This window comes from Pan paniscus, chromosome 9, assembly GCF_029289425.2.
Source record: "Pan paniscus chromosome 9, NHGRI_mPanPan1-v2.0_pri, whole genome shotgun sequence".
Taxonomy (NCBI): domain Eukaryota; kingdom Metazoa; phylum Chordata; class Mammalia; order Primates; family Hominidae; genus Pan; species Pan paniscus.
In genome coordinates this window covers 108,687,148-108,713,356 of record NC_073258.2, presented here as the reverse complement: position 1 = coordinate 108,713,356, position 26,209 = coordinate 108,687,148, and the positions used below count along the sequence as shown (strand labels likewise).

The following is a 26,209-nucleotide window of genomic DNA, read 5'->3' as shown; positions in this document are numbered from 1 at the left end:
AAATTGCAGTTAAATAGTTGTTTCTATTTTAAAAGCACCACCAAAGATGGCTTGTTAAAGATGGATACCGTGAAGCAACCTGCTGGGGTCCCCTTCCACGCTGTGGAATCTTTGTTCTTTTGCTCTTCACAATAAACCTTGCTACCGCTCCAAAAAAAAAAAAAAAAAAAAAAAAAAAAAAAAAAAAAAAAGATGGATACCATAATTCTATGACAATCATAGTTCTCATTCTCATTCTTTTATTCATTATTTAAAATCAAATAACATTAATAACATACTTCAAAAAGTTTACACTTATCCTACTTCCATTGTCTGTTATCCTGAAAAAAAATGCCAAGAGATGATGATAATAAAACATGTTTATTCTTCCATGGAATGTATAAATTGAAACCAAGTATGTGGAACCCACATTTAATAGGAGTAATTCAACACAATAGCCATCAATTAGTAGTCACTGAATGTCACATAGATAAGACAATGTTTTAGGCACTATTTTTTAAAAGACAAAAAATTTACCCAGAAATAATAACGAGGTACACTAATTTTTTATACCTTAAAATTTTGTTTTCATTTATTTTCTACCATGATTATGTGCAGTAAGTGAACTAGATTGTGTAATGATTGATATAGATTGTCACAGCTCATCACTCTTGTGTCTACTTGCATCAGTCATTAGCAGTATAGAAACACCAGGTCATGCAGCAGTTCATTAAGGTTCAGATCAGTTTGTTATTTTAAGATCAAGTGAAGACCAGTAGCTCAGGAAGATTTGGTGAAAACATTCAGTTAAGAAAGATTCTGAAGCAGAGATGGCTATTTATCAGCTGTGAAATTTCCAAGAGTTAGCTTCTGGTTGGGATTGTATCCTACCATTTAAAATACGTAGAATCTAAGATTAAAGCCTTTATAGGCTGGGCGTGGTGACTCATGCCTGTCATCCCAGCACTCTGGGAGGCTGGGGTGGGAGGATCGCTTGAGGCCAGGAGTTTGAGGCTCCCACGACCTATCACTGTGCCACTGCACTGCAGCCTAGGCGACAGAACAAGACCCTGTCTCTAAAAAACAAACAAATAAAAAGTAAAACCTTTGTAGTCTTTCGGTTTTTTCTTTTTTCAGCTCCCCATGCTGAAAGAGGATCTTTCTGTTTTTTCTTAAAGATTACATGTTTCCTTTGCATGTCCAAGTGAAATCTTTCTAGGTAGCTACTGAGAAACAGATAAGTTAGTTTATGAATGGGTCTTTAGTCTTGCGAGTTCTTCTCACTGTGTGAGACCTAAAGAAATTATTCTTTTTTTTTGAGACGGAGTCTTGCTCTGTCGCCCAGGCTGGAGTGCAGTGGCGTAATCTCGGCTCACTGCAAGCTCCGCCTCCCAGGTTCACCCCATTCTCCTGCCTCAGCCTCCCGAGTAGCTGGGACTACAGGCGCCCACCAACACGCCCGGCTAATTTTTTGTATTTTTTCTGTATTTTTGGTAGCGATGGGGTCTCACCGTGTTAGCCAGGATGGTCTCGATCTCCTGACCTCGTGATCCGCCCGCCTCAGCCTCCCAAAGTGCTGGGATTACAGGCGTGAGCCACCGCACCCGGCCAGTAAATTATTCAAATACAGTGCACTCTTTAAAGCTGCTTTGAAAGCTTTGTTCTTAACTGAACCAAGGGCAGTATAAAATCTGACAAAAATACTCTTAAAATGATTTTATTAATCCATAGATTCATTTTTTAATGACGTAAAGTTGGATAGAAAGACTTTGTTCTGGTAAAGTTATCTTAACAATAATGTAAAAGACTGTTTTGGTTGCCACACACAAAAAGTATGGAATGCTTGAGACTTTTGGAAATCTAGAATAAACTCTCCAGTTTCCAGGCTCAGGAAATCTTGTTTGCCACTATTATGCATATAAAAGCCACATTAAAAAACATTCTGATTAAACATTTTGGCTTATACTTACTATCACATCACTTCATGAACTGGGAGTGTGAATGCAGCTCAAGATGAGCAGTTTCCATCAGGGACAAATTTACGATAAGAATTGGACTGTTATTATTTCTTTAAAAAAAAAATCACATTTACAGCCAGGCACCGGTGGCTCATGCCTGTAATCCCAGCACTTTGGGAGGCTGAGGCGGGTGGATCACCTGAGGTCCGGAGTTTGAGACCAGCCTGACCAACATGGAGAAACCCCATCTCTACTTAAAAAAAAAAAAAAAAAAATACAAAATTAGTCGGGCATGGTGGCGCATGCCTGTAATCCCAGCTACTCAGTGGGCTGAGGCAGGAGAATTGCTTGAACCCAGTAGGCGAAGCTTGCGGTGAGCCAAGATCGCGCTATTGCACTCCAGCCTGGGCAACAAGAGCGAAACTCCGTCTCAAAACAAAATAATAATAATAATAATAATAATAATAATAATAATAATCAGCTGGATGTGGTGGTGCACGCCTGTAATCCTAGCTGCTCAGGAAGCTGAGGCAGGAGAATTGTTCGAACCCGGGAGGTGGAGGTTGCAGTGACCTGAGTTTGCACCACTGCATTCCAGCCTGGGAGACAGAGCGAGACTCCGTCTCAAAAAAAAAACAAAAAAAACAAAACAAACAAAACAAACAAACAAACAAACAAAACAAAACAAAAAAACCACATTTACTTAAACTATTTCGTAATTAGCTACATCATTTACTAGTTTTACATTTTAAAATTTAAATTAAATTTTAAATAAAGTAACTTTAATATAAAATCAAGGATATTTGATTTCTAAGAAACTTGGTAAAAGCATTTTGCCTGGAGCAAATATTTTTACTATTTTGGCATCGTTATCCATATTCTCTATAACGATGTGTAAGAAAATAGGTCAGCTATTATATACATATATAAATGCATAAAGATAACTGGCTAAGGTTAGACAGATGTTTGGCAATCTTGTACAAGCACTCAGATTTTTGCAGTAATCGTTGTTCACTTTACTATCGTTTTACCATAAATAGCTCCTCTATAATATAAAACTTATTTAACCCTATTTTAGTATTTTGTGGATTCAGTTAGAACACATTTCCCCTTTTCTTGACATCCTCTCCCTCCCTCCCCCTCCCTCCACCCAATACACACACACCAAGCACCGCGTGGTGAACAAGGTGCTAGGAGAGGAGTTCTAGGCTCTCCTTGTTCATGCCTTGAATTTTGGGCCCTGCCTTCCTGTTTGTTTCTTCTAGTTCTTTAGCTCTGGTTTAAATTTTGGAACACATGATATCCTTCAGCCCAAATATTAGTCTCTCCCGACATTAGTATTATAAAGGGTGTCCATTGAAATTTAAATCACATTTTATGTTTTAGCTATTTAACTTTAGAAGTAGGCACAGGTGACTGTACTTTCAACTGCTAAATTTTCAGTGTTTGGGTTTATGCCATTTTGGACTGATGGGAAATTGTCATATAATATTGAAAACTGTAACAGTAAAATGGACTACTTCACATTTTGGGGGACAAGTATTTTCTCATTTGGTTAATTACGGTTTGAACTCATGTGAAATTAACCTAAGGATATCAAGAAAATGCTGACAATATAATACCTTATATAGTTATAATTTATAATCTCTCCATAAGCACAATTAAAAATACATGAACCCAGAAAATGTACAAGTATTTGAAAATACAATTAAATATTTACTTCAAAGATGCACAAAAAGCACAAACGTGACTTTTGATTGGGTTAAGTCTGCAGGAACGTCCCTCTCTATTATTTCCACTTTGCAGGAACCATAGCTCAAGGTAAAAAAAGCAGAGGAAGCGGGCGCAGGGGCTCATGCCTGTAATTCCAGGACTTTGGGACTCCGAGGCGGAAGGATCGTTTGTGCCCTGGCGTATGAGACTTGTGCCCTGGCGTATGAGACCTATACCCTGGGCAACATAGGGAGACCCCTTCTCTACAGAAAATAAAAAATTAGCCAGGCGTGGTGGCGTGCACCTGTGGTCCCAGCTAGCAGAAGGCTAAAGTGGGAGGCTCGCTTGAGACTGGGAGGTCCAGGATGCAGTGAGCTGTGATCATGCCACTGCACTCCACCCTGGTCAACAGAACAAGACCTCGGCCCCCTCGCCCCCCACCCCCGCCAAAAAAAATAAGCAGAGGATATGCATCAATCAAGAATTCCTACGGGTCCATGAAGACACACATCTTTTTCTACTCCCTCTGCATAGGAACGAAAGGAAAAATCATGAGAAAATAAAATTCTCACCCATTGTAAATATAATAGTATGCCCATGAGCAGCATATCAATCTCAAAATGCTTACTCTATTTACAAAGTGTTTGTTGCATCATTCACTAGATTCTCAAAATAATTTTCCATGAAACACAGTAATAAATGGGGTTATTAGCCTAATTTTACAGATAAGAAAAATGGTGCTTAGAGAGGTCAAGTGACTTACTCATGGTTAGATATTGGTAACCAAGTTTTCTGATTTCTTATTAAATATTCTTTCTACTATGCCACTTTGGTTTTCAAACAAATGAAGCAACCAAAGGTTAAGAGTAAAAACCTTATGATTCCAAAAAACTTCACTTGGTACTCTTTTGTGATTAAGAGTAGTTTACAGAACAGAATAGAAATGTACATTATAAAATATTTGACACTATGATCAAAATATCCCTTCCAGGAGAGTTTAATCAATAAGTTAAAAATTAGGAAACTCAAAAGTCATTTTACTGTCTTAATTGATTATTCTATCTTAACTTGTACTGATGAGATTGTAGAATGCAATTTGAAGGCTAAATATATCAAACATCTAACGAATTTTTCTTCCCCAGAAAAATCTTTTCTGCATTCTTTTCATATTGGAAATTAGGAAATTTGGAAATTTACTTGGACAAAAATGCTATTATTAAAAACATTCCATGTTTACCTATATTAATAATTTTGACAATAGTTCAAAGTAAATTGCATTTACTTTCTTTGAAAATGTCAATACATAAATAAATTTTGTTTTTCTTGTCTAAATATGAACAGTACACTGTAACAGCAAAACATTTGCTGCTGATAGTCCAGGCACGGCAGCTCATGCCTATAATTCCAGCACTTTGGAGGCCGAGGGGGGCGAATTGCTTGAGGCCAGGAGTTGGAGACCAGCCTGGGGAACATTATGAAACCCTGTGTCTACTTATAATACACAAATTAGCCGGGCATGGTGGCGCACATCTGCAGTTCCAGCTACTCAGGAGGCTGAGGTAAGGTACTGACAATCACCTGAACCCAGGAAGCAGAGGTTGCAGGGAGCCAAGATTGCCGCACTGCACTCCAGCCTGGGTGACAAAACAAGACCCTGTCTCAAAAAAAAAAAAAAAAAAAAAAGCAACATTTCAAACATTTGGTGAGCGGTCCTCTGTTTTTAATTTTACAAATATTTGCTTAAAGTAGTTTGCTTGGATCCTTAGATATCTTTGTAAAACATAATGCATTTTTAGAAGCAATAAATTAGGGAACAAAAATGGACATAAAACTTATTTTCTTGTGTTGAGGCAAAATTAAGGGAGGACAAACATTTCCAGAGAATGGGGAAAAAACCTGGTACCTTATATAAGGAACTGCTATTTACGTCCTAGTCGATACTTCTGAGATTGTTTACTCTGCAGGTGAACAGTGCATATTTAAATGCATTTTGCTATTCAGTATTAATTAACTCAAGAGAATGTAATTCCTGATAAAATCTTTTCAATTGACTATATATGCACAAAAATCCATTTGAACTGTCAAGAAATATGAGTAATAGTGACATATCTGGACACTAAGGTCAGCGTATGCTAACAAAGTAAGAATGGAGGTAATTTCAAGAAAAAGATTGTCTGCTTTGCTTGGTAATTTAGCAAAATACCCAATCTAGTAGTGTAACAAGTAAGCATCATGCTCTGAATCAAATACCTTATAAAATAGTATTGGTGTGGGTTTGTAACCTTTTAAAATTCTTTCATTGCATCATTCTGCTCGTTAATGTTGGTATTTATCCTGAAGTGACACCCAATCTGTTCCTGTTAGTTCTTTGGCATGTTTGAAGTCAGCAGAAGCATTCTTTCCTGGGCTTTACTGCTTCCTCAGAAGAATGCACAGTATTTGGAACAAAACCACTTTTAACCCCTTCCCAGCCATCCTGAATACAAATTTCTCCCTTTTTAATAAGTTCATATATGTCTCTCGTCAAGATTGTGAAGGATTCTTCAACATTTGTAGCATCCTTTGCTGAGGTTTCTATATACTTCATTCCACAGTCTGCTGACAGTTTTTCAGCTTCTTCCCTTGTAACTTGACGTTGTGAAGCTAAATCACATTTATGTCCCACTAGCAGAAATACAATCCGAAATGGCTGTACATACATTTTTGCTTCTTCTAGCCAATCTTTCACATGTTCAAAAGATCGTCGGTTAGTAATGTCAAATACTAAAAATCCACCAACTGAGTTGCGGTAATAAGATCGGGTTATTGATCTGAAAAATAAAGAGAAAAAAGGTTGTATAAGGACAACGTGTTCTTTTTCTTCTCCTTCCAACTATCTAGCACCATAATAACATTTGAAGATATCTTAATATGATTTAACTAGAATTTATAAATAAAATATGAGGTATCTCAAGTGAACAAAAATATTCTATGGGACTAATACGCAAGTTTCATACACTGACAGAACACGAAAGTAGTAGTTATTTTTAGTTAGACAAATAAGCACTTACATGCTATGTCATCTCATAGTGTCTGATTATTTGTTTTTGCTTTTAAAAATCTGATAGATTATTACATCATTGTGGTTAAAAATAAGCATATTGAAAGACTGAGTAAAGGGCACAGGTTGTACAACAAACTAGATCTTAAGAATCTCACTTGTCATAAAATTTAATGAACTCTTCTCTCTATCAGTTTAGGAAAAATAAACAAGGGCTGTAGTATGGATCGAATGTCTGTGTCCCTCCCAAATTCTTATGTTGAAATGCTAACCCTAATGTGGTGGTATTAGGATTAGGAGGAGGGGCCTTTGGGATGTAATTTAGGTCATGAGGGTGGAACCCTCGTGAATGGGATCAGTGCCCTTAAAAAAAGATACCCCAGAGAGCACTCTAGTCCTCTTTCTACCATGTGAGGATAGAAGGTGGCTGTCTGCAACCCAGAAGAGGGCCCTCACTGGAACCTGACCATGCTGGCACCAGGATCTCCCTGATCATCCACTTCCAGCTTCCAAAATTGTGAGAACTAAATTTCTGTTGTTTAAATCCCCATTCTGTGGTAATTTGTTATAACACCCCAAACTCACGAAGACAGCAGACTTGTCACAGTATTAGTTACAGGTACAGTCTTGTGTTGCACCTATTCAAGAAACAGGAGACTGTATGGACCTGGGATATGAATCTGAGGTGTGCTAACGATTCTCTGTATGTCTCTCCAGATCTAGTCTCCATCCTTCTCTAGGCCTGAGGAAGCTGTCCTTCACAAAAAGCTTTCCCAAACTCCCTTGCCCTCCAGCTTGCAGGGGGGTTCAGCCAATGGGAGGCGCCGGCTGGAGACAGAAGGAAAGAGAAGTCAGAGTATTTATCCCTCTGTTTGCTTCTGCTGGGCTGTGGCTTAGCAGTGGTGGTATTCCTCTGCTTCTAGTCAGGGTTTCTGTAGGGTGGACCCTCTCCCATGGCTACAGCTGTCACCACGTTCTGGTAATACCATTCTCTGTCCTCTCCTCTTCCAACCAGGTGGTCAATGGCTTCCCACTGTTGCTAGCTCTGAATGCTTCACCATCCTTTATTAGTATCCTTGATGCTGACTGTATCTCTGGAAATAGTCACTTCATTAAACTCTTTTCGGTTAACCTACAATTGTGCCATCTGTTTCCTGGCTGAATCATGAGGCAAGGTGTCAAGGCTATACTGTTTTACATTTCTTGCCCCTCCACATGTTGTTTTATCTATTTGGAATATCTTCTACCCCTTTTCTGTCTAAGAAACTCCTATGTCTACTTCAATAGTGAGCTCAATAATCATACCATCTGAGCAGCCTTCCCTGCCACTCACCTCTTTCTTAGGTACTCTTCTTATAGTTCCTCTGAACCACTGGCATTCTGCCATTATGATTATCTTAATTTTCTTGATATGCTGACTGGATTTGCTGTTATGTCAATCATACTGCATGGCAAATGACAGATGTCATACAATGTTTGTTATATTAGATTTTTTTATTTTTTGAGATGGAGTCTTGCTCTGTCGCCCAGGCTGGAGTGCAGTGGCGTGATCTTGGCTCACTGCAACCTCCGCCTCCTGGGTTCAAGCAATTCTCCTGCCTTGGCCTCCCAAGTAGCTGGGACTACAGGCGCATGCCACCACCCCCAGCTAATTTTTGTACTTTTAGTGGAGACAGGGTTTCACCATGTTGGCCAAGATGCTCTCGATCTCTTGACCTTGTGATCCACCTGCCTCGGCCTCCCAAAGTGCTAGGATTACAGGCATGAGCCACCACGGCCAATATTGGATTAATTAACCTTATTGGAGAGGAAAAGTGCTAAATGTTGTATAAACCAGAGAACCCATGAGTCTCAGTTTCCAGTTTGTCAATGGTCTTTTAGCAAACTCATCTGACTACTTGCCTGAGGCACCAAGATCTTTGTGAATGGCCAGTGGGTTATTTGTTACCGTCATACTTTCCTACTTGTCCTCATTGCTGAAATCACAGCTCAGTTCAGTGCCCTGATGCCATAAATAGCTTTGTTGTGGGAGTGCAAACCATTTTACCTCCTCTTTCTTTCTATTTCTCCTGCTTCCCTGTTTCTCCTCAGAATTCCTAGTAGAGAGATTCCCAAGTGGCTATTTTTGAAAAACTTTTGTCAAGGACTATAGTGTTATAGAGAAATTGAGTTTTTCACCAACCCGATGCTTAGATTCTAAAAATAAAAAAAGAAAAGAAATTGACAATAAGAAAAATCTCCCACCATCTTTGGCAGGCTATGAATAATGCAGTTGCTATATTTTAACTTTGAGGGATAACTAATTTGTTATTGTTTTGTCACTCATCTTTATATGTGTGAATTTAGGCAGATGTGCAGTGTCTTAAGAGAAATCTAATTAAGGCTATGTTCTTAGACTGAAAGCTTGAATTTACTCAGCACCAAGCCTGCATCACTTTTATCCCTCCTATCCATTTAATTTACCATTACAAGAATATTTTAAAAATGCCTTTTGTGGCTGAAAACTCAATGCTGAAATGCTTATGTATTACAGAGAGGCATGTTTTTCACTGTAGGAAATACTATGTATTCTTTTCTTTTCTTTTTTTTTGAGACGGAGTTTTTGTTCTGTTGCCCAGGCTGGAATGCAATGGCACAATCTTGGCTCACTGCAACCTCTGTCTCCTAGGTTCAAGCAATTCTCCTGCCTCAACCTCCTGACTAGCTGGGATTACAGGCGCCCACCACCATGCCCAGCTAATTTTTTTAGTAGAGATGAGTTTTTACCATGTTGGCCAGGCTGGTCTCGAGCTCCTGACCTCAGGTGATCCACCCACCTTGGCCTCCCAGAGCACTAGGATAACAGGCATGAGCCACCGCGCCCGGCCAGGAAATACTATCTTTTCAAAAAACTTATTTTTTATTTTCTTTTTAAAATAAGCAACCCTATTAACTGATTGTATTTAATTTTGAAAACACGTTTAGATTACAGTTGGCAAATCATCCTACAGAATAAAATTATAGCAAAGTATATGTAATACACATTATAAAACAACCCTTATTAATAATTAGTTGGGAATAAAAGGACTCAATATAACATCTGTCACTTCTATGTAATAACCTGATTTCTAGCTTCTGTGTGTGGGTCTGTGGGGCTTCAGATTCAGATATAGTTGTCCTGCAGGTAGTGTTTTTCCTAAAACAATTGGGCACTGTTGCTATCAATCATCTGGGGGAAGAAGCAGAGCTTCAGATGGAAAACTTGAACTGAAAGGCAGGTCTTACAGAGGTGTTGAGGGAGCAGCTATCTTTCTCTTGACCTTCCTCCCATAAGTTGAGACACTTAGGTCTCTAGAAGTTCTTGAAGGAATTATGAGAAGGTAGGGAACAGACTCTAAAAGCACTAGGTAGGGAGGCCTCCCTGTAAGGAACTCAAGAGTTGATGAGGAATAACAATTATTTTTAAGCAACAATCTCTTGTAGTATGGCACTTTATGTCTATTTCCCTCTAGGCTTTGAAAGTCTCCCTGAATGGGCGGGATGCAGTGGCTCTCACCTGTAATCCCAGCAATTTGGGAGGCTGAGGTAGGCAGATCACCTGAGGTCAGGAATTCGAGACCAACCTGGCCAACATGGTGAAACCCCGTCTCTACCAAAAATACATAAAATAGCCAGGCGTGGTGGTGCATGCCTGTAGTCCAAGCTACTTGGGAGGCTGAGGCAGGAGAATCGCTTGAACCCAGGAGGCAGAAGTTGCAGTGAGCTGAGATCACACCACTGCACTCCAGCCTGGGTGACAGAGACTCTGTCTCAAAAAAAAGAAAGAAAAAAAAAAGTCTCCCTGAATTAATGGATGATTTAAGGGAAGGAAAAAAATTGTGGGGTCAGGGAATGGAGGGAAGAAAAGAAGAACAGAAGCAAGGAAGGAAGAGAGAAATAAATGGCATGGATTCTAATCTGGTCTCGTGTGTTACGAGGGAATGAAGAGGTGAGACTATTCTCTGGCAAGAATGATAAAGCAGATACAAAACTCCTAAATACAGTGTGAGGGTGATGTGATGATAGGGAAGGTGAATTTTGGAGGAGAGGGTTCGGGGTTATAAGCTCCTAGCAGTCGCTTGTCCCTCTCAAGTGGAAGATCTGGTTTTAATTATAAAAGAAAGCTGCTGGTTCTTTCATACTTTGAAAGCTACACTATCAGCAAATCTCATCCCATTGCCAGAGGAGCAGTCTCCTTTCCTTGCCTTAATTGAAAACTGCTGGTCCCTGAGAACACTGCTTCCCCTGCAGCACACTCACGTTGCCCATTCTCTAGGATCAGGAGGAGATGGCTTCTGTTTCCCCAGTGCAACTTCCTGATAATTATTCTTTCCCAACCCCTGTTGTAAAAAAAATCTGCTCCTTTGAGGCTTATGCCATCTGGCTCTGTCATCTGCTGTCATCTGCCAACTGCTTGGTCATTCTCCATGTACTAAAGATTTTAGCACTTTGTTTTTCTTTCTGTTTCAATTCCTGTCATTCTGCTTACTGATTTCAACATCCATTTGGACGAGCTGCCTGGTGTCACTTCTCAAATTCCTTGACTCCCTCATCTCTAATAAACCTTTCTCTCTATTCTCCCTTTCTTATCCATTTCCTTTTCATCAGAAATATTAATTACCTCCAAAACTGGAAATTTACACAGTCCACTAAAAATATCAAAACCTCACAGTCTGCCAGCCTGTCTATTCTTTTTTACTGTGGTGATTCTTTAATTTCATCAAGATTTGTAATCCACTGACCAACTCTATCACTTTCTATCCATTAATACTCTCCTACCTTTGCCTTCTTCCATATCTTGAGTTCAATGAGACATCATTATAATTGTTCTCTTGGAAATATCTCAATTTCCAAGCCCCTTTCCCTCTGTCATATTCATCTGGGAAACTTCTATCTCTGGATCAGTCCAGCATGCAGCTGTATGTTTCCAGGGAAAATCACTCAACCAGGCAGGCTGGTGTCACTATGAATTAATTATAACCAATCCCAAGTGGGCACTCAACACTGCCGAGGACTACTGCTAATAACAGAAGAAACTCTTCCTTTTTTCCTCACATTTATGCTTCTACTATAGGAAGAAATGGAAGTTCCATTCAACCTTCCTCTCCCCGTAAAAGAGAACTGGAGGCACACTTTAACCCTCTTACTAATCACTCCGTAGAAGGAAAAATGGCTGCTCTGTTTGGCTAGAGTATGTTTCTTAGGCTGCGGGCAGGATCATTGTGTGTTCAAGGTCAGTACTCTTGTATAGCGTCCTTTTCCCTCCTTTCCTCTTTCTGGATCCATGCTACTGGCTTGCTGATTATCAGAGGCATGCAGGTGCCATGTCAATACTGCTCACTGTTGAATATCAATGGTTTTCAAGTACCTAGCACATAGTGGGCATTCAGTGCACCTTAGCGAATGAATGAATGGTTGATTTGGTCTAAGCCACTTACATAGCTGTTGTGAAAACAGGAGAAATATCAGAGAGAGTGAGGAAGTTTGAGGGAAAGAGATACTAGCAGTGCAAAAAAAGAAAGGTGCCCAACATTATATCTATTACTAGTGTGGTCTTATGTTCTCACACTGAGGTCACTGAGTTGCTATGAGCATTATCAGTGTTGGAGGGGGTGGATAAATTATATATTCTGAAATACATACATCCTAAAGATATATCCAATGAAAATACAGTAGCCAGCAATCTCTGTGAAATTTCTTGGGGGAAGGGAGTCCTTTAATCAGGGGTATGTTGATGAAACCTCTCCAAAGAAGAAAAGTTACCATATTTTATACCCCCTACTAAGAAAAAAAATGCATAATACTTGGTGAAACTTTTTTAGTTTTTAAATTTTTTATTATTTTTTCTGAGATGGAGTTTCACTCTTGTTGCCTAGGCTGGAGTGAATGGTGTGATCTCGGCTCACCACAACCTCCACCTCCCAGGTTCAAGCAATTCTCCTGCCTCAGCCTCCTGAGTAGCAGGGATTACAGGCATGTGCCACCACACGTGGCTAATTTTGTATTTTTAGTAGAGATGGGATTTCTCCATGTTGGTCAGGCTGGTCTCGACCTCCCAACCTCAGGAGATCCGCCTGCCTCGGCCTCCCAAAGTGCTAGGATTACAGGCGTGAACCGTTTTTAATTTTGGAGGAAACATTATCAGTATAATGTGCTTCTCTGATCCATTAAGTGGAAAACCCAAAAGCTTTCTAGCTTTGATAGAGCTGAAAGAAAGAGAAGTCCCTTCGGCTGGTCCAAGCTACAGTGCAAGCCCACTTGGCCCATGGTCCATCAGATCTAATGGTGCCTGCCTGAAGTACCTCTAGCAGCCTGGAATGCTCCATCAGGCCCAGGAAACCTCCACTGGACAATTACAGAAGTGGCATTTTGGAATAAAAGCATGCTTTTGGCCACGTGCAGTGGCTCACACCTGTAATCCCAACACTTTGGGAGGCTGAGGTGGGTGGATCACAAGGTCGGGAGATCAAGACCATCCTGGCTAACGTGGTGAAACCCCATCTCTACTAAAAATACAAAAAAATTAGCCAGGCATGGTGGCGGGTGCCTGTAGTCCCAGCTCCTCGGGAGGCTGAGGCAGGAGAATGGCGTGAACCCAGGAGGCGGAGCTTGCAGTGAGCCGAGATCGGGCCACTGCACTCCAGCCTGGGCGACAGAACGAGACTCTGTCTTAAAAAAAAAAAAAAAAAAAAAAAGCATGCTTTCTTTGTCAAATACTATTATACTTTTGTAAAATAATTATTGGCTTATAACTTGGCTTTGATAGAGACTAAATGCCTGATGGTGGAACACCAAGTGACTGTGCAATCTGAATGTCCATCATAAGCTGGGTGTTCTGATTTACCAGGCTGGAGCTTCATCACCAAGGAGAGGTCGCATATATAGGAAGGAATATGGGGTGGGACCTGAATGGACCTGGAATAACAAAGTTCACAGACCCAGCACATCTATTCTCACAGCACCCTCTCAACTCGTGGCCTTATCTGGATTTCCCTATAATTACAGAGGAAAAAAATTCAAGTCTGTCTTACAAATGGCTCTAAACAATATGCTAGCATCAGTAAGCCATACTCAATGGAGAACTTGAAGGTCAGTGGAAAAGTTCCATTTGTGGAATCTCTAGTGCTACATCTCACTGTTTACTTTTTCCAGAGGAAGAGATGGAGAGATGTAGGTAAAGATCCACACCAAGTCATGAGCAGACGCGAAGGGTTTGGCATGCTGGGTAAAAAACAAGATCGGGGGCTGGTAATTAGGAGGTTTGAGGAAGAGGTCTGTTGATGAGTCTAGAGTATGTGCATTCTTGTATCTTATGTGAATGGCCACCGAAAGACCCCTCCATGAAAAAATTTTAATAATCAATGGAACAAAATGTCCTGTCCTGTAATTATCAATCGGTATTTTTATCCCACTTTGAACTCATGGTAGGGAGATGGAAGCTGTACCTGGGCTCAATAGACTTAATCTTACCTAGGTTGGCCTGAACTGTTATTGCTTACTACCCAGTTTTCCAGTAGCTACCGACATCCTGAATATGGTACCTTACTCTGGGGGACCATCATTGAGGGGACACAGATGTGTCCTCATTGTAATATATTTAATCTGGATTTAGGCCATGCTAGTACCACCATCCATGAACATGCAGAATGCCTTATACATAGTCATGGTATCCTGCACATTGCCACAGATCAAGTAATTCACTTAACAGTGGTGGAGATAGGGAAATGGAATGATGCCATGGGATTCATTGATCATATCACACCACTATCATCTAGAGGCGTCTGGCCCTATAAAACTGTGAAATGGGTTATTAAGAGGTAGGTATGCCCATTTCCAGGAGATGACACCTTGTAAGATTTTAGCATAATCCTTCAGGATGTCTACATTCTAAATTAGTGAGCAAGATAGTAGGTGGTATTTTTTCCCCATAAACAGAAGCTGTGGTGTGGGAAGCAAAGGGTGAAAATAGGGTGATGGTGCCTCTCACAATTCCACTTAATGAGTCACTAAAATTTTTTGTTGCATCTAATCCCTGTGACTCTGAACTTTGCTGATATAAAGGTTTTAGTATTCAAGGGAGAAATGCTTTCACTAGAAAACCCCGTGATGCTTCTACTGAATTAGCAGCTGAAGCTGCCGACTAGCCATTTGGAGCTTCTTATGGCAGGGGGTGAGCAGGCAGAAAGGGGGCAACAGTATCATGGGGACCACACTGGCTTCCTGCAATTCTTACTGCCCAGACTCCCAGGATCTTTTGATTCATTCCAAGCCTGGCCTCCACTTTCCCATCAAGTCTCTGCACCTCAACCATGCTTCTACTAACTCTCTTTTTTGAATAAGGTTCTCAAGCTGGTTTTGTTGCAGGCAACCAAGGACCTGACCAATAGATTCAACATAGACTTTGTAAGAAAAAAATGGTACAAAACAAGCTCACAAATCTCTTATATCTTTCAACATAGCTTTAAAAGACTAAAGTTCAGTTTTTAAAAAAAACTGCAGTGAAGGACACATAGCATGAGATCTACCCTCTTAACAATTTTTAAGTGTACAGTGAAGTGTACAGCACTGTTAATTTTAAGTGCCAAGGTGTACAGTAGATCTTTAGAAATTTCTCATCTTACATGACTAAAATCCTATCCCTATGAACAGCAACTCCCCATTTCCCCAGCCCACAGCCTCCAAGAACCATCATTCCACTTTCTGCTTCTGTGAGTTTTTAGATACCTCATGTATAGGTGGAATCATACAGTATCTGTCCTTCTCTGATTGGCTTGTTTTATTTTTTATTTTTATTTATTTTTTTGAGACGGAGTCTCGTTCTGTCACTAGGCTGGAGTGCAATGGCGTGATCTTGGCTCACTGCAACATCCACCTCCCAGTTTCAAGTGATTCTCTTGCCTCAGCCTCCTGAGTAGCTGGGACTACAGGCACGCGCCACCACACCCAGCTAATTTTTTTTGTATTTTTAGTAGAGACGGGGTTTCACCATATTGGCCAGAATGGTCTCGATCTCTTGACCTCATGATCCGCCTGCCTCGGCCTCCCAAAGTGCTGGGATTACAGGTGTGAGTCACATAACCTGGCCTTCTTTATTTTTATTTTTGAGACAGAGTTTCGCTCTTGTTGCTCAGGCTGGAACACAATGGCGCGGTCTCGGCTTACTGCAACCTCCACCTCCTGGGTTCAAGTGATCCTCCTGTCTCAGCCTCCCAAGCAGCTGGGATTACAGGTATGCGCCACCACACCCAGCTAATTTCTGTATTTTTTGTAGAGACGGAGTTTCACATGTTGGCCAGGCTGGTCTCAAACTCTTGACCTCAGGTGATCCACCCACCTCGGCTTCCCAAAGTGCTGGGATTAAAGGCATGAGCCACCATGCCTGGCCTGACTGGCTTATTTTACTTAGCACAGTGTCCTCAAGGTCCATCCATGTTGTAGCCTATGACAGAATTTCCTTCTACTCAATGGAATAATGTTCCATTGTATGTATATGCCATACTTTATTCATCCACAAGGTTCATTCTTATACTATTTGCTTTAGCATAATGAGACAAAATGGTTGCCTTGTTTATGTAAACATTATTAACTGTTTGATTTTCCTCTCTAATTATTTTTCCTAAAATAATATATAGACAAGGGATTATTTGACAGCACTGGAGTTTGCATACATTTACAAAGAATTACTTAATATATGTTTAATGCAATCAAGTGTGAATGATCTATTGGGGAATTTGGAATTTTACACAAATGACATGATTACTGAGGTTCTAAAAAATGTATATGATATCTCAGATTAAACAGTTGTCTAGTTTCCTAAAAGGCACTGAAGATAAGATGCTGTTGTTAAATGAAGGACAAAACTCCATAGGCCCTGGACTGCTCAAGATTATTTATAGTAGATGCCGGGCACAGTGGCTCAGACCTATAATCCCAGTACTTTGGGAGTCCGAGGTGGCAGGATCGCTTGAACTCAGGAGTCCAAGGCTGCAGTGAACTATGACTGCGCCACTGAACTTCAGCCTTGGTGACAGATTGAGACCGTGTCTCCAAAAAAAAAAAAAAAAAAAATCTGAAAATGGCAAGATTATATAGATCTTATGTGTTATTATCATGAACTTTGTTGGATACGCACAGGCCTCTTAAAAAAGCAACAAAATAGTAAGCACTTGCTGACTTCCTTAGGTAAAATGAACCAGATGTTCCCACCCTGGAAATGCCCTTCTTGTGGCTTTGCCAACTGTAAAATAGGCATTTAGAGGACAAAAGTACTTTGATGCCAAAGTCTCTTGGCATCAAGTAGCCTATGAATGCATTAGCCTTGTGGGTGCCTGTTTTTCAGCATGACATTACATTCCTACTGCCCTTCTGGGAACAGTCATTGTGTTGATGCTTTATTTTATTTGCTTCACTTGCCTTGTGGCCCTCAGCACTGTTTTCAAGAGGCTAAAACACAAGCCTCCCTACTCCTTTGATTATTATTGACTCTAACAGTCCCTGCCCGCACCTAAGATCCTGAAACTTGGCACTTGTAACTTAGAATATTCTTTCTTCATACAAACAATCTTAAGATTCTTTTTCTTTGTGTAATTCCAGGGTCTTTCCATCAAAAATCAAGTCTGTGGTTGTAGAGGCCATATATATACTGACAAGATGTAATGGGTCATATTTCCCATTTGAATGCGTGAATCAATTCCCCTGTGGCTACCTTTTATTTTTCTTTCATAACAAATAATCATTTTATGATAGTGATGCTTTCTTACCATCCCTAGGAGTCTCTTCTGCTCAGCATTTACACTCTATTTTCCTCTGTAGCAATTAATACATTCTGACATCCTATATAATTTTTACAGTTTATTTTGTTATAACCCGATTAGAAGATAAGCTCTATGAGAGCAAGGATTTTGTCTTTTTTTTTTTTTTTTTTTTTTTTGAGACAGGGTCTCGCTCTGTCGCCCAGGCTGGAGTGCAGTGGTATGATCTTGGCTCACTGCAACCTTTGCCTCCCAGGCTCAACTAATCCTCCCACCTCAGCATCCCAGTACCTGGGATTACAGGCGCCTGCCACCTTGCCTAGCTAAGTTTTGTATTTTTTGTAGAGACGAAGTTTCGCCATGTTGCCCAGGCTGGTCTTGAACTCCTGAGCTCAAGTGATCTGCCCACCCTGGCCTCCGAAAGTGCTGGGATTACAGGCATGAGCCACCGCGCTCAGCCTTTTTTTCTTTTAAACTTTGTATCCCTAGTGTTTAAAACTGCACTGGGCATGCACGAGTCCTACCACTATTTGTAAATGAACAAATAAACAACCGAATATGTTCATACCTCATTAGCTTGTGCCCAGGCAGCATTCAAATGCTGAGGAAATGGGAGAATAAAAGAGAAATATAAAAAAAGCTTATTTCTTTTCAATACTTACAGTAGGGATTTGTAAAGTCAAAAGGGGAGAAATGGGCTGAAAATTGCACACTCTATACACATATAGGTGAAATCACCCACCCACATTTTCTTTCTTTTTTTTTTTTTTTTTTGAGACGGAGTCTCACTCTGCCACCCAGGCTGGAGTGCAGTGGCACGATCTCGGCTCACTGCAAGCTCCGCCTCCTGGGTTCATGCCATTCTCCTGCCTCAGCCTCCCGAGTAGCTGGGACTACAGGGGCCGGCCACCACGCCCGTCTAATTTTTTTTTTTTTTTTTTTTTTGTATTTTTAGTAGAGACAGGGTTTCACTGTGTTAGCCAGGATGGTCTCGATCTCCTCACCTTGTAATATGCCCGCCTCGGCCTCCCAAAGTGCTGGGATTACAGGTGTGAGCCACTGCGCCCGGCCAAAATCATCCACCTTTTCTAAAGAACTACTACATTTAAATGGGTAGTAATTCAAATCGTACTTTGCAGTGGATTCTGGAAGGCAGAACAAGTTATGTGTGAAAATGGAAATAATTTATTTGGAAATTAATGAGAAATGTTTCTAGCTTCACTAATTGTTTTCAAGGTGATAATGAAAGGATGCTTATTTTCTATTTGATATGGTACCAGAAAGTGTATAAAAGACTTCGGCACTTATTCCAGTGCTTTCTGGTATCCTTTTGCAGAACAATAATGAGACAATGACCAGCTTCTCAATATTATTTTATATTCCATATAACACAGTGGATTATGTGATCTAACATAATGAAAGGACATGTTTTCTTGGGTTATAATTCTCCCACCATTTCTGTGACTGCTGCTTGTTTCCATATGGCTTTTTCTATATGGCTTTGTTTCGTATGATTTCATGTATCTTTCCACATCCTGGAATTTGTAACTGATGTGAATCCTTTTCTCATTTCATTTTATTTCTGAAATTATTCAGCTTTTATTTTCAAGTCATTTAAACATCAATCTTTTTGTTCTTTTCTCTATTTTTTTTTTAGATGGAGTCTCACTCTGTCACCAGGCTGGAGTACAGTGGCGCAATCTCAGCTCACGCAACCTCCACCTCCCAGGTTCAAGCAATTCTCCTGCCTCAGCCTCCCGAGTAGCTGGGATTACAGGCACGTGCCACCACACCCAGCTAATTTTTGTATTTTTTTGTAGAGATGGGGTTTCTCCGTGTTGCCCAGGCTAGTCTCAAACTCCTGGGCTCAAGCAATTGGCCTGCCTCGGCCTCCCAAAGTGTTAGGATTACAGGTGTGAGCCATTGGCCTGGCCCCAAATTCTTTAATGTTCTTCCTATTGAGAGTTGGGTTGTTTGTTACTGTAGCATAACCTGGCCCACCTTGATTAATATGCAAGATAATTAACCAGAAGGAAAAGTTGTGCAGGAAAGGAAAAGAAAGTCATAGCGTACTCCAGGGCTCAACAATGAAAACTATCTACATGGTCAGAGTAACCTAAGTGCTAAGAAATGACCTTACTAAAATTAAGGTGAACAATATTGACAAGCTGGGGGAACAGGAAAAGTGAGGATGTGTGGTAAGTGTACAGATAACTTATAAAAACACAAACTTTAGCTGGGCACGGTGGCTCACGCTTGTAATCCCAGCACTTTGGGAGGCTGAGGCAGGCGGATCACGAGGTTAAGAGATCGAGACCATCCTGGCTAACATGTAGTCCCAGCTACTTGGGAGGCTGAGGTGGGAGAATCACCTGAGCCCGGAAAGGTTGAGGCTGCAGTGAGCTGAGATCACGCCACTGCATTCCAGCCTGGGGGATGGGCGACAGACTGAGAATCCCTCTCGGCTGGGGGCGGTCAGGGGAGGGGTGCGGGGTGAAGGCTGTGCTTTAAAATCACCACATGCAACTTCTGCTCAAATCCCCTGGCCAGAACTATTCACATGACTCTGCCTAAGTGCAATAGGGAAGGGAAATATAATCCTCCCATGTGTCCAGAAAAAAAAAGAAGCATTAGATATGAACACTAAATGTCCCTACCACATCGTCTTTTTCTCGTTTTCTCCTTTTTGCTAAATTTTCCATGTACTTCTCAATAATTCAATCTCAAACTCTCTGCCAGTTGCCTTATTGTAAGACGTTTATTTCCATTAGCTTTTCTGTCAATTTCATCTTCCTGAGGTCTCTCCTACAACCTTCTGCCCTGCTCCAATCTGGCATGGCTGTCCTTGGTATCTGCAGCACACATGTGATCCTAAGATCTCCCTTCACCATCTTCCTGGGAGGTTCCCTTGCCTTTTTCAGAGATAGAGCTGTTCCTTGTACCCCATGTCCTCTTCACCCCTGGTTTACTTGTGTGTGTGTGTGTGTACGTGTGTGTATAGCACATCTTCATCTTCAAGTAACTTCCTTAAAAAAAGCTACATGAGGTAATATTTTGAAATCTTGCATATTGATTTATTCTGCTCTCACAGTTGAGTGATAATATGGCAAGACAGAGAATTTGCTCAGATTTTTATTCTTTTTTTTTTTTTTTTGCCGGTTGATGCTGTTCCTTTCTCAGAAATTTGAAGTCATTTCTCCACTGCCTTTCAGTTTCCACTGTTGTTTCTGGAAAGTCTCAAGCCAATCTGATTCCTGATCGATCTTTTTTATAATGTGTCCTGTTTTTTCTCTCTGGAAGTTTGTAGGAACTTCTCTGTGGTTCCAGTGCTCCGAAATTTCATAATGACTGCCTTAGTGTTTCTATTTTCATCTATTGTGGTGGGCCATTCTAATCTGAAAACTCTAGTTCCTAAATTTTAGAAAACTTTCTTGAATTGCTTTACTAATTATTTCTCTCCTCTGTTTTTTCTCTTCTATCTTTCTGGAATGCCTAATATTTGCATATTGAACTTTTTGTACTAGAGTCCTTTATTGTTTAAAGAAAAATCATCTTGGCCAGGCATGGTGGCTCATACCTGTAATCCCAGCATGTTGGGAGGCTGAGGTCGGTGAATCACGAGGTCAAGAGATCAAGACCATCCTGGCTAACACGGTGAAACCCCGTCTCTACTAAAAATACAGAAAAACAAAATTAGCCGGGCGTGGTGGCGGACGCCTGTAGCCCCAGCTACTCGGGAGGCTGAGGCAGGAGAATGGTGTGAACCTGGGAGGCGGAGCTTGCAGTGAGCCGAGATCGCGCCACTGCACTCCAGCCTGCGTGACAGAGTGAGACTCTGTCTCAAAAAAAAAAAAATCATCTTTTTCTATTTTCTAAGTCACTGTCTTTTTGTCCTACCTTTTGAGATTTTTTTTTCAACTTTATATTGAGTGTTTTAGTTTTGCTATTGTGTTTTCCAAAGTCTCCCAGGCCAGAGTGCACACAGCAACCTCTGCCTCCTGGGTTCAAGCGAGCATGTCTGGCTAATTTTTTATTTTTAGTAGAGATGTGTTTCACCATGTTGGCCAGGCTGGTCTCAAACTCCAGACCTCAAGTGATCTGCCTGCCTCAGCCTCCCAAAGTGCTAGGATTAAAGGTGTGAGCCACCTTGCCCAGACAGAATAATCTTTTTTTAAAAAAAATAGTATCGCTGGGCACGGTGGCTCACGCCTGTAATCCCAGCACTTTGGGAGGCCAAGGTGGGCGGATCATGAGGTCAGGAGATCGAGTCCATCCTGGCTAACACAGTGAAACCCCATCTCTACTAAAAAAATACAAAAAATTAGCTGGGCATGGTGGCGGGCGCCTGTAGTCCCAGCTACTCGGGAGGTTGAGGCAGGAGAATGGCGTGAACCCGGGAGGTGGAGCTTGCAGCAAGCTGAGATAGCGCCACAGCACTCCAGCCTGGGCAACAGAGCGAGACTCTGTCTCAAAATATATATATATATATATATATATATATATATATATATAAACACACACACATATATATACACATATATATACACACATATATATGTGTGTATATATATGTGTATATATATGTGTGTGTGTATATATATATATATATATAGTATCCTGTTCCTTTATGGTTGCAATGTTTTCCTTATCTCTCAGAGAAAATTAAGGACAGGTTTTTTTTTGTTTTTTAACATTCTCTTTTTCCCTTATTAAGTTTCTGTTTCTCCAGTTGCTGTTTCCTGTTTGTTTGTTTGTTTGTTTTGGTCCCTAGGTTTCACATGACAAATTTCCTAATATTTCTTGAAATCTTTCATGAAGACTAAATGCTTCACTGTAAGATGATCATGCTGGACCATTTAATTCAGCAAACTCAAATGTTGGTATATTTAATTCTTTCCTCTTGGCTTGGTCAGAATCCCCAGAAACAATTTTACCAGTGTATTGCTTGAAGGGTGAAGGCTTGACTGCCAGCACTCTGAGGAGCTGAGTGGAGAAAGGGGGCTAGACAGTTTTAGCATCCAACATAACAACATTCACTTAAAGCCCTTACTTTCAATAAGGAACCCCAACCTCAAAATGCCTGGTGCTTCCAGCCAAATACCCTATTTTTGATTCTTTTCAAAGAATAAGTTTCCAGTTTTTTGCCAATGTGGTTGGCGGGGGAGAGAAAATTGTTTGATATATGGAATGGGGGAAGGAATGGCAGAATCCCATCCTTCTTAAACAGACTGACACTCAATGATCCTTATTTTAGTACTCCCACTTCCAGAAGTATCTGGTGTCACCATTTCCCAAGTCCTTGGAGGGGGGGGATTCAACAGTATACATTGGGTTGGGTTTTAGATATTTTTTTTACCATTAGCTCAGAAATCAGTTTTCTTGAATCTGTGAATTCATTTACCATTCCCCATTTGCTTTCCTGCTTCCAAAATTTTGTTGTTCTTGGCTCCTACCTGTTTTCCTTGTTCAGGGATTTATGGTTGGAAAAAATACTATTGTCATTTTAGTAAGGTTTCAGGGGAAAAAAAAAGCTAAAATAGACACAGATGTTCAATCTGCTATCTTCATAAGAAACCACTTTTTTTTTTTTTTTTTTTTTGTAGAGACGGGGTTTTGCTGTGTTGCCAGGCTGGCCTTGAACTCATGAGCTCAGGCGATCTGCTGACCTCAGCCTCCCAGAGTGCTGGGATTACAGGCATGAGCCACCATGGCTGGCCGGCTTCTTTTTTTTTTTTTGAGATGGAGTCTTACTCTGTCACCCAGGCTAGAATGTAGTGGCACAATCTTGGCTCACTGCAACCTCCGCCCCCTGGGGTTCAAGCGATTCTCCTGCCTCAGCCTCCCAAATAGCTGGGATTATAGGCGTCTGCCACCATGCCTGGCTAATTTTTGTATCTTTAGTAGAGATGGCGTTTCACCATCTTGGCCAGACTGGTCTTGAACTCCTTACCTTGTGATCCACCCACCTCAGCCTCCCAAAGTGCTGGGATTACAGGTGTGAGCCATCATGCCTGGCCTGGCTGGCTTCTTTTTCTATTGTTAATGTTTCCTACTGTCCTCTTACTACTGATATATTCAGCATGTCCCAGAATCAAGCATCACCTCCTTTGGGATACATCCCCTGAAACTGGTCATCACCCTAGGCACAGATGACAATTCCTCCTCCTGTTCTGTCACTGAAACTTATTTAAGTACTTACCATCTTTTTCTGCAATTGTTTGATTATTTTCTTTCTGGCCTGGTGCGGTGGCTCACGGCTATAATCCCAGCACATTGGGAGGCTGAGGCGGGCAGATCACGAGGTCAGGAGTTCGAGACCAGCCTGGCTAACATGGTGAAACCCTGTCTCTACTAAAAATACAAAAATTAGCCGGGCATGGTGGCACGCACCTGTAATCCCAGCTACTTGGGAGGCTGAGACAGGAGAATCTGGGAGGTGGAGGTTGCCTTAAGCCGAGATTATTTTCTTTCTTTGCTATAAGTCTGTGAGAAAGACCACTGACTAGCCTCCAGTATCTATTAACAGACCTCCAGGAGTTTTAGCTGACACATAGCAACCCATCGAGAGACTATATTCCCCAGCTTCTCCTGCAGCTAGTTGTGGCCATGACACTAAATTTGGATCAATGGGATATAAGAAGGATCGTGTGCAGTCTGACATTCATCTACGTGAAGAAGTCAATTGCCCATGCTTCCTCTTTTTCCTTCCTGCTTGCTAAGAAATGAAAATGACTAGAGAACCCTAGAAACTGATGTTGAGGCAGAGCCCCCTGATTATCCAGGACTGCTCATTCTGGACTACTAATTTTTTTTTTTTTTTTTTTTTTTTGAGATGGAGTCTCACTGTGTCGCCCTGGATGGAGTGCAGTAGCACGATCTTGGCTGACTGCAACCTCTGCCTCCTGAGTTCAAGCAATTCTCCTGCCTCAGCATCCCAAGTAGCTGGGACTACAGGCAACTGCCACCATGTCCAGCTAATTTTTGTATTTTTAGTAGTGATGGGGTTTCACCATGTTGGCCAGACTGGTCTTGAACTCCTGACCTCAAGTAATCCACCCGCCTCAGCCTCCCAAAAGGCTGGGATTACAGGCATGAGCCACTGCACCCAGCCTCTGGACTACTATTATAAGAGAGAAATAAAGCTCTACATTATTTAAGTTGCCATATCTTGGCAGTCTGTTATAGCAGTGTAGCCTGGGTTCTACCCAGTACAGAGACTGTATGGACCTTGAATGTGAGACTATAACTTATTTATTTTATCTTTAGTATCTGGCATATATTTAAGGTAAATAAATGCATGGATTTCCACAAGTAAATCCTTGTCCTGATTAATTTCTTTTTTTTTTTTTTTTTGAGACGGAGTCTCACTCTGTCACCCAGGCTGGAGTGCAGTGGTGCAATTTCGGCTCACTGCAACCGTCACCTCCCAGGTTCATGCCATTCTGCTGCCTCAGCCTCCCGAGTAGCTGGGACTACAGGCACCCGCCACCACACCTGGCTAATTTTTGGTATTTTTAGTAGAGTCAGGGTTTCACCGTGTTAGCCAGGATGGTCTCAATCTCCTGACCTCGTGATCCGCCCGCCTGGGCCTCCCAAAGTGCTGGGATTACAGGTGTGAGCCACTGCGCCCAGCCTGTCCTGATTAATTTCATCTTCTCCAGAAAAAAAAAATGGGACAGCATTTAAGGATTGGAAAGCTATTTCATAGTACTTATGAAGCTTTAGAACATCACATTCAGTATGTGCCCAGCTTTGCCCAATACCCAACACTTCTCCTTATCTAACAAGGCTAACCATTTCACAGAAGTTTCTCCACTTCAGTGTTAAAGTTCATTACTGTTACTAAGTGTAGCAGTGTTGTCACTGAGTATTGCACAGAGGGGAGGGTTATTTGTTACTGATGCCATAGGTGTTTGCTGACAGTTATCTGTATTGCTACTATTGTGTAAAGCTATTTCTCCTTTTGTTTTCAGAATATAGCAATAAAATAGTGGTTTGGGTGAACATAATAATGAACTTGGGTCTACAGGGATGGGAAGTTGAGTTGTATGCAAACCAAAATACTTTTCAGGACAGAAATCATACAAAATTCTAGCTTGCCCTCTGGAGACATACACACACACACACACCCCATACAACATGCCATTAAAACTTGTTTCAACCATGACAAGAGGATGGGCATAGCAGGAAGAGCACTGAAAACGTTCAGAGAACTAGGTTCTTGTGCAAACCGCTAATAAACTATAAGGCCTTGGGCAAGTAACAGCCTCTATGGACATTAATTATATAAGAAATAAGGCTGAGTGTTGGTGACTCATGCTTGTAATCGCAGCACTTAGGAAGGCTGAGGCAGGAGGATCACTTGAAACCAAGAGTTCCAGCCTAGGCAACAGAGCAAGACCCCATCTCTAAACAAACAAACAAAAATTAGCCCAGGAGTTCCAGGCTGCAGTGAGCTATGATCACACCACTGCACTTCAGCATGAGTGACAGAGCAAGACCCCATCTCAAAAAACAAATAAACCAAGAGACTGTTGTTTTAGATTGTCTCTCTGCTCCTTCCCAGTCCAATGGCTGTAGTTACTTACCTATCAAAATGGCCAAAATGTTGACCACAGCGTGGTTGACCTCTGTAGTTTTCTCATGTATCCTTTCTTCTTCACTTGGACTTTGTTTTCAATTTACCTCTTACTCTTTTTCCTCTCTTCCAAAAGTTCTCTGCTATACAATAATTATACTTTCTATTCCAT

At 41.1% G+C, this 26,209-nt stretch overlaps 1 protein-coding gene across 1 annotated transcript in view; it reads right to left on the bottom strand.

Annotated features, from left to right (window-relative positions):
- Positions 1 to 222: 222 nt before the first annotated feature.
- Positions 223 to 26,209, bottom strand: part of RAB39A (RAB39A, member RAS oncogene family) — a 40,245-nt gene continuing 14,258 nt past the window's right edge. Inside the window, exon 2 of the mRNA XM_003828348.5 lies at positions 223 to 6,460. Within this exon, the coding sequence (XP_003828396.1) occupies positions 6,034 to 6,460 (427 nt within the window). The 3' untranslated portion in view covers positions 223 to 6,033. The remainder of the gene's footprint in view (positions 6,461 to 26,209) is intronic.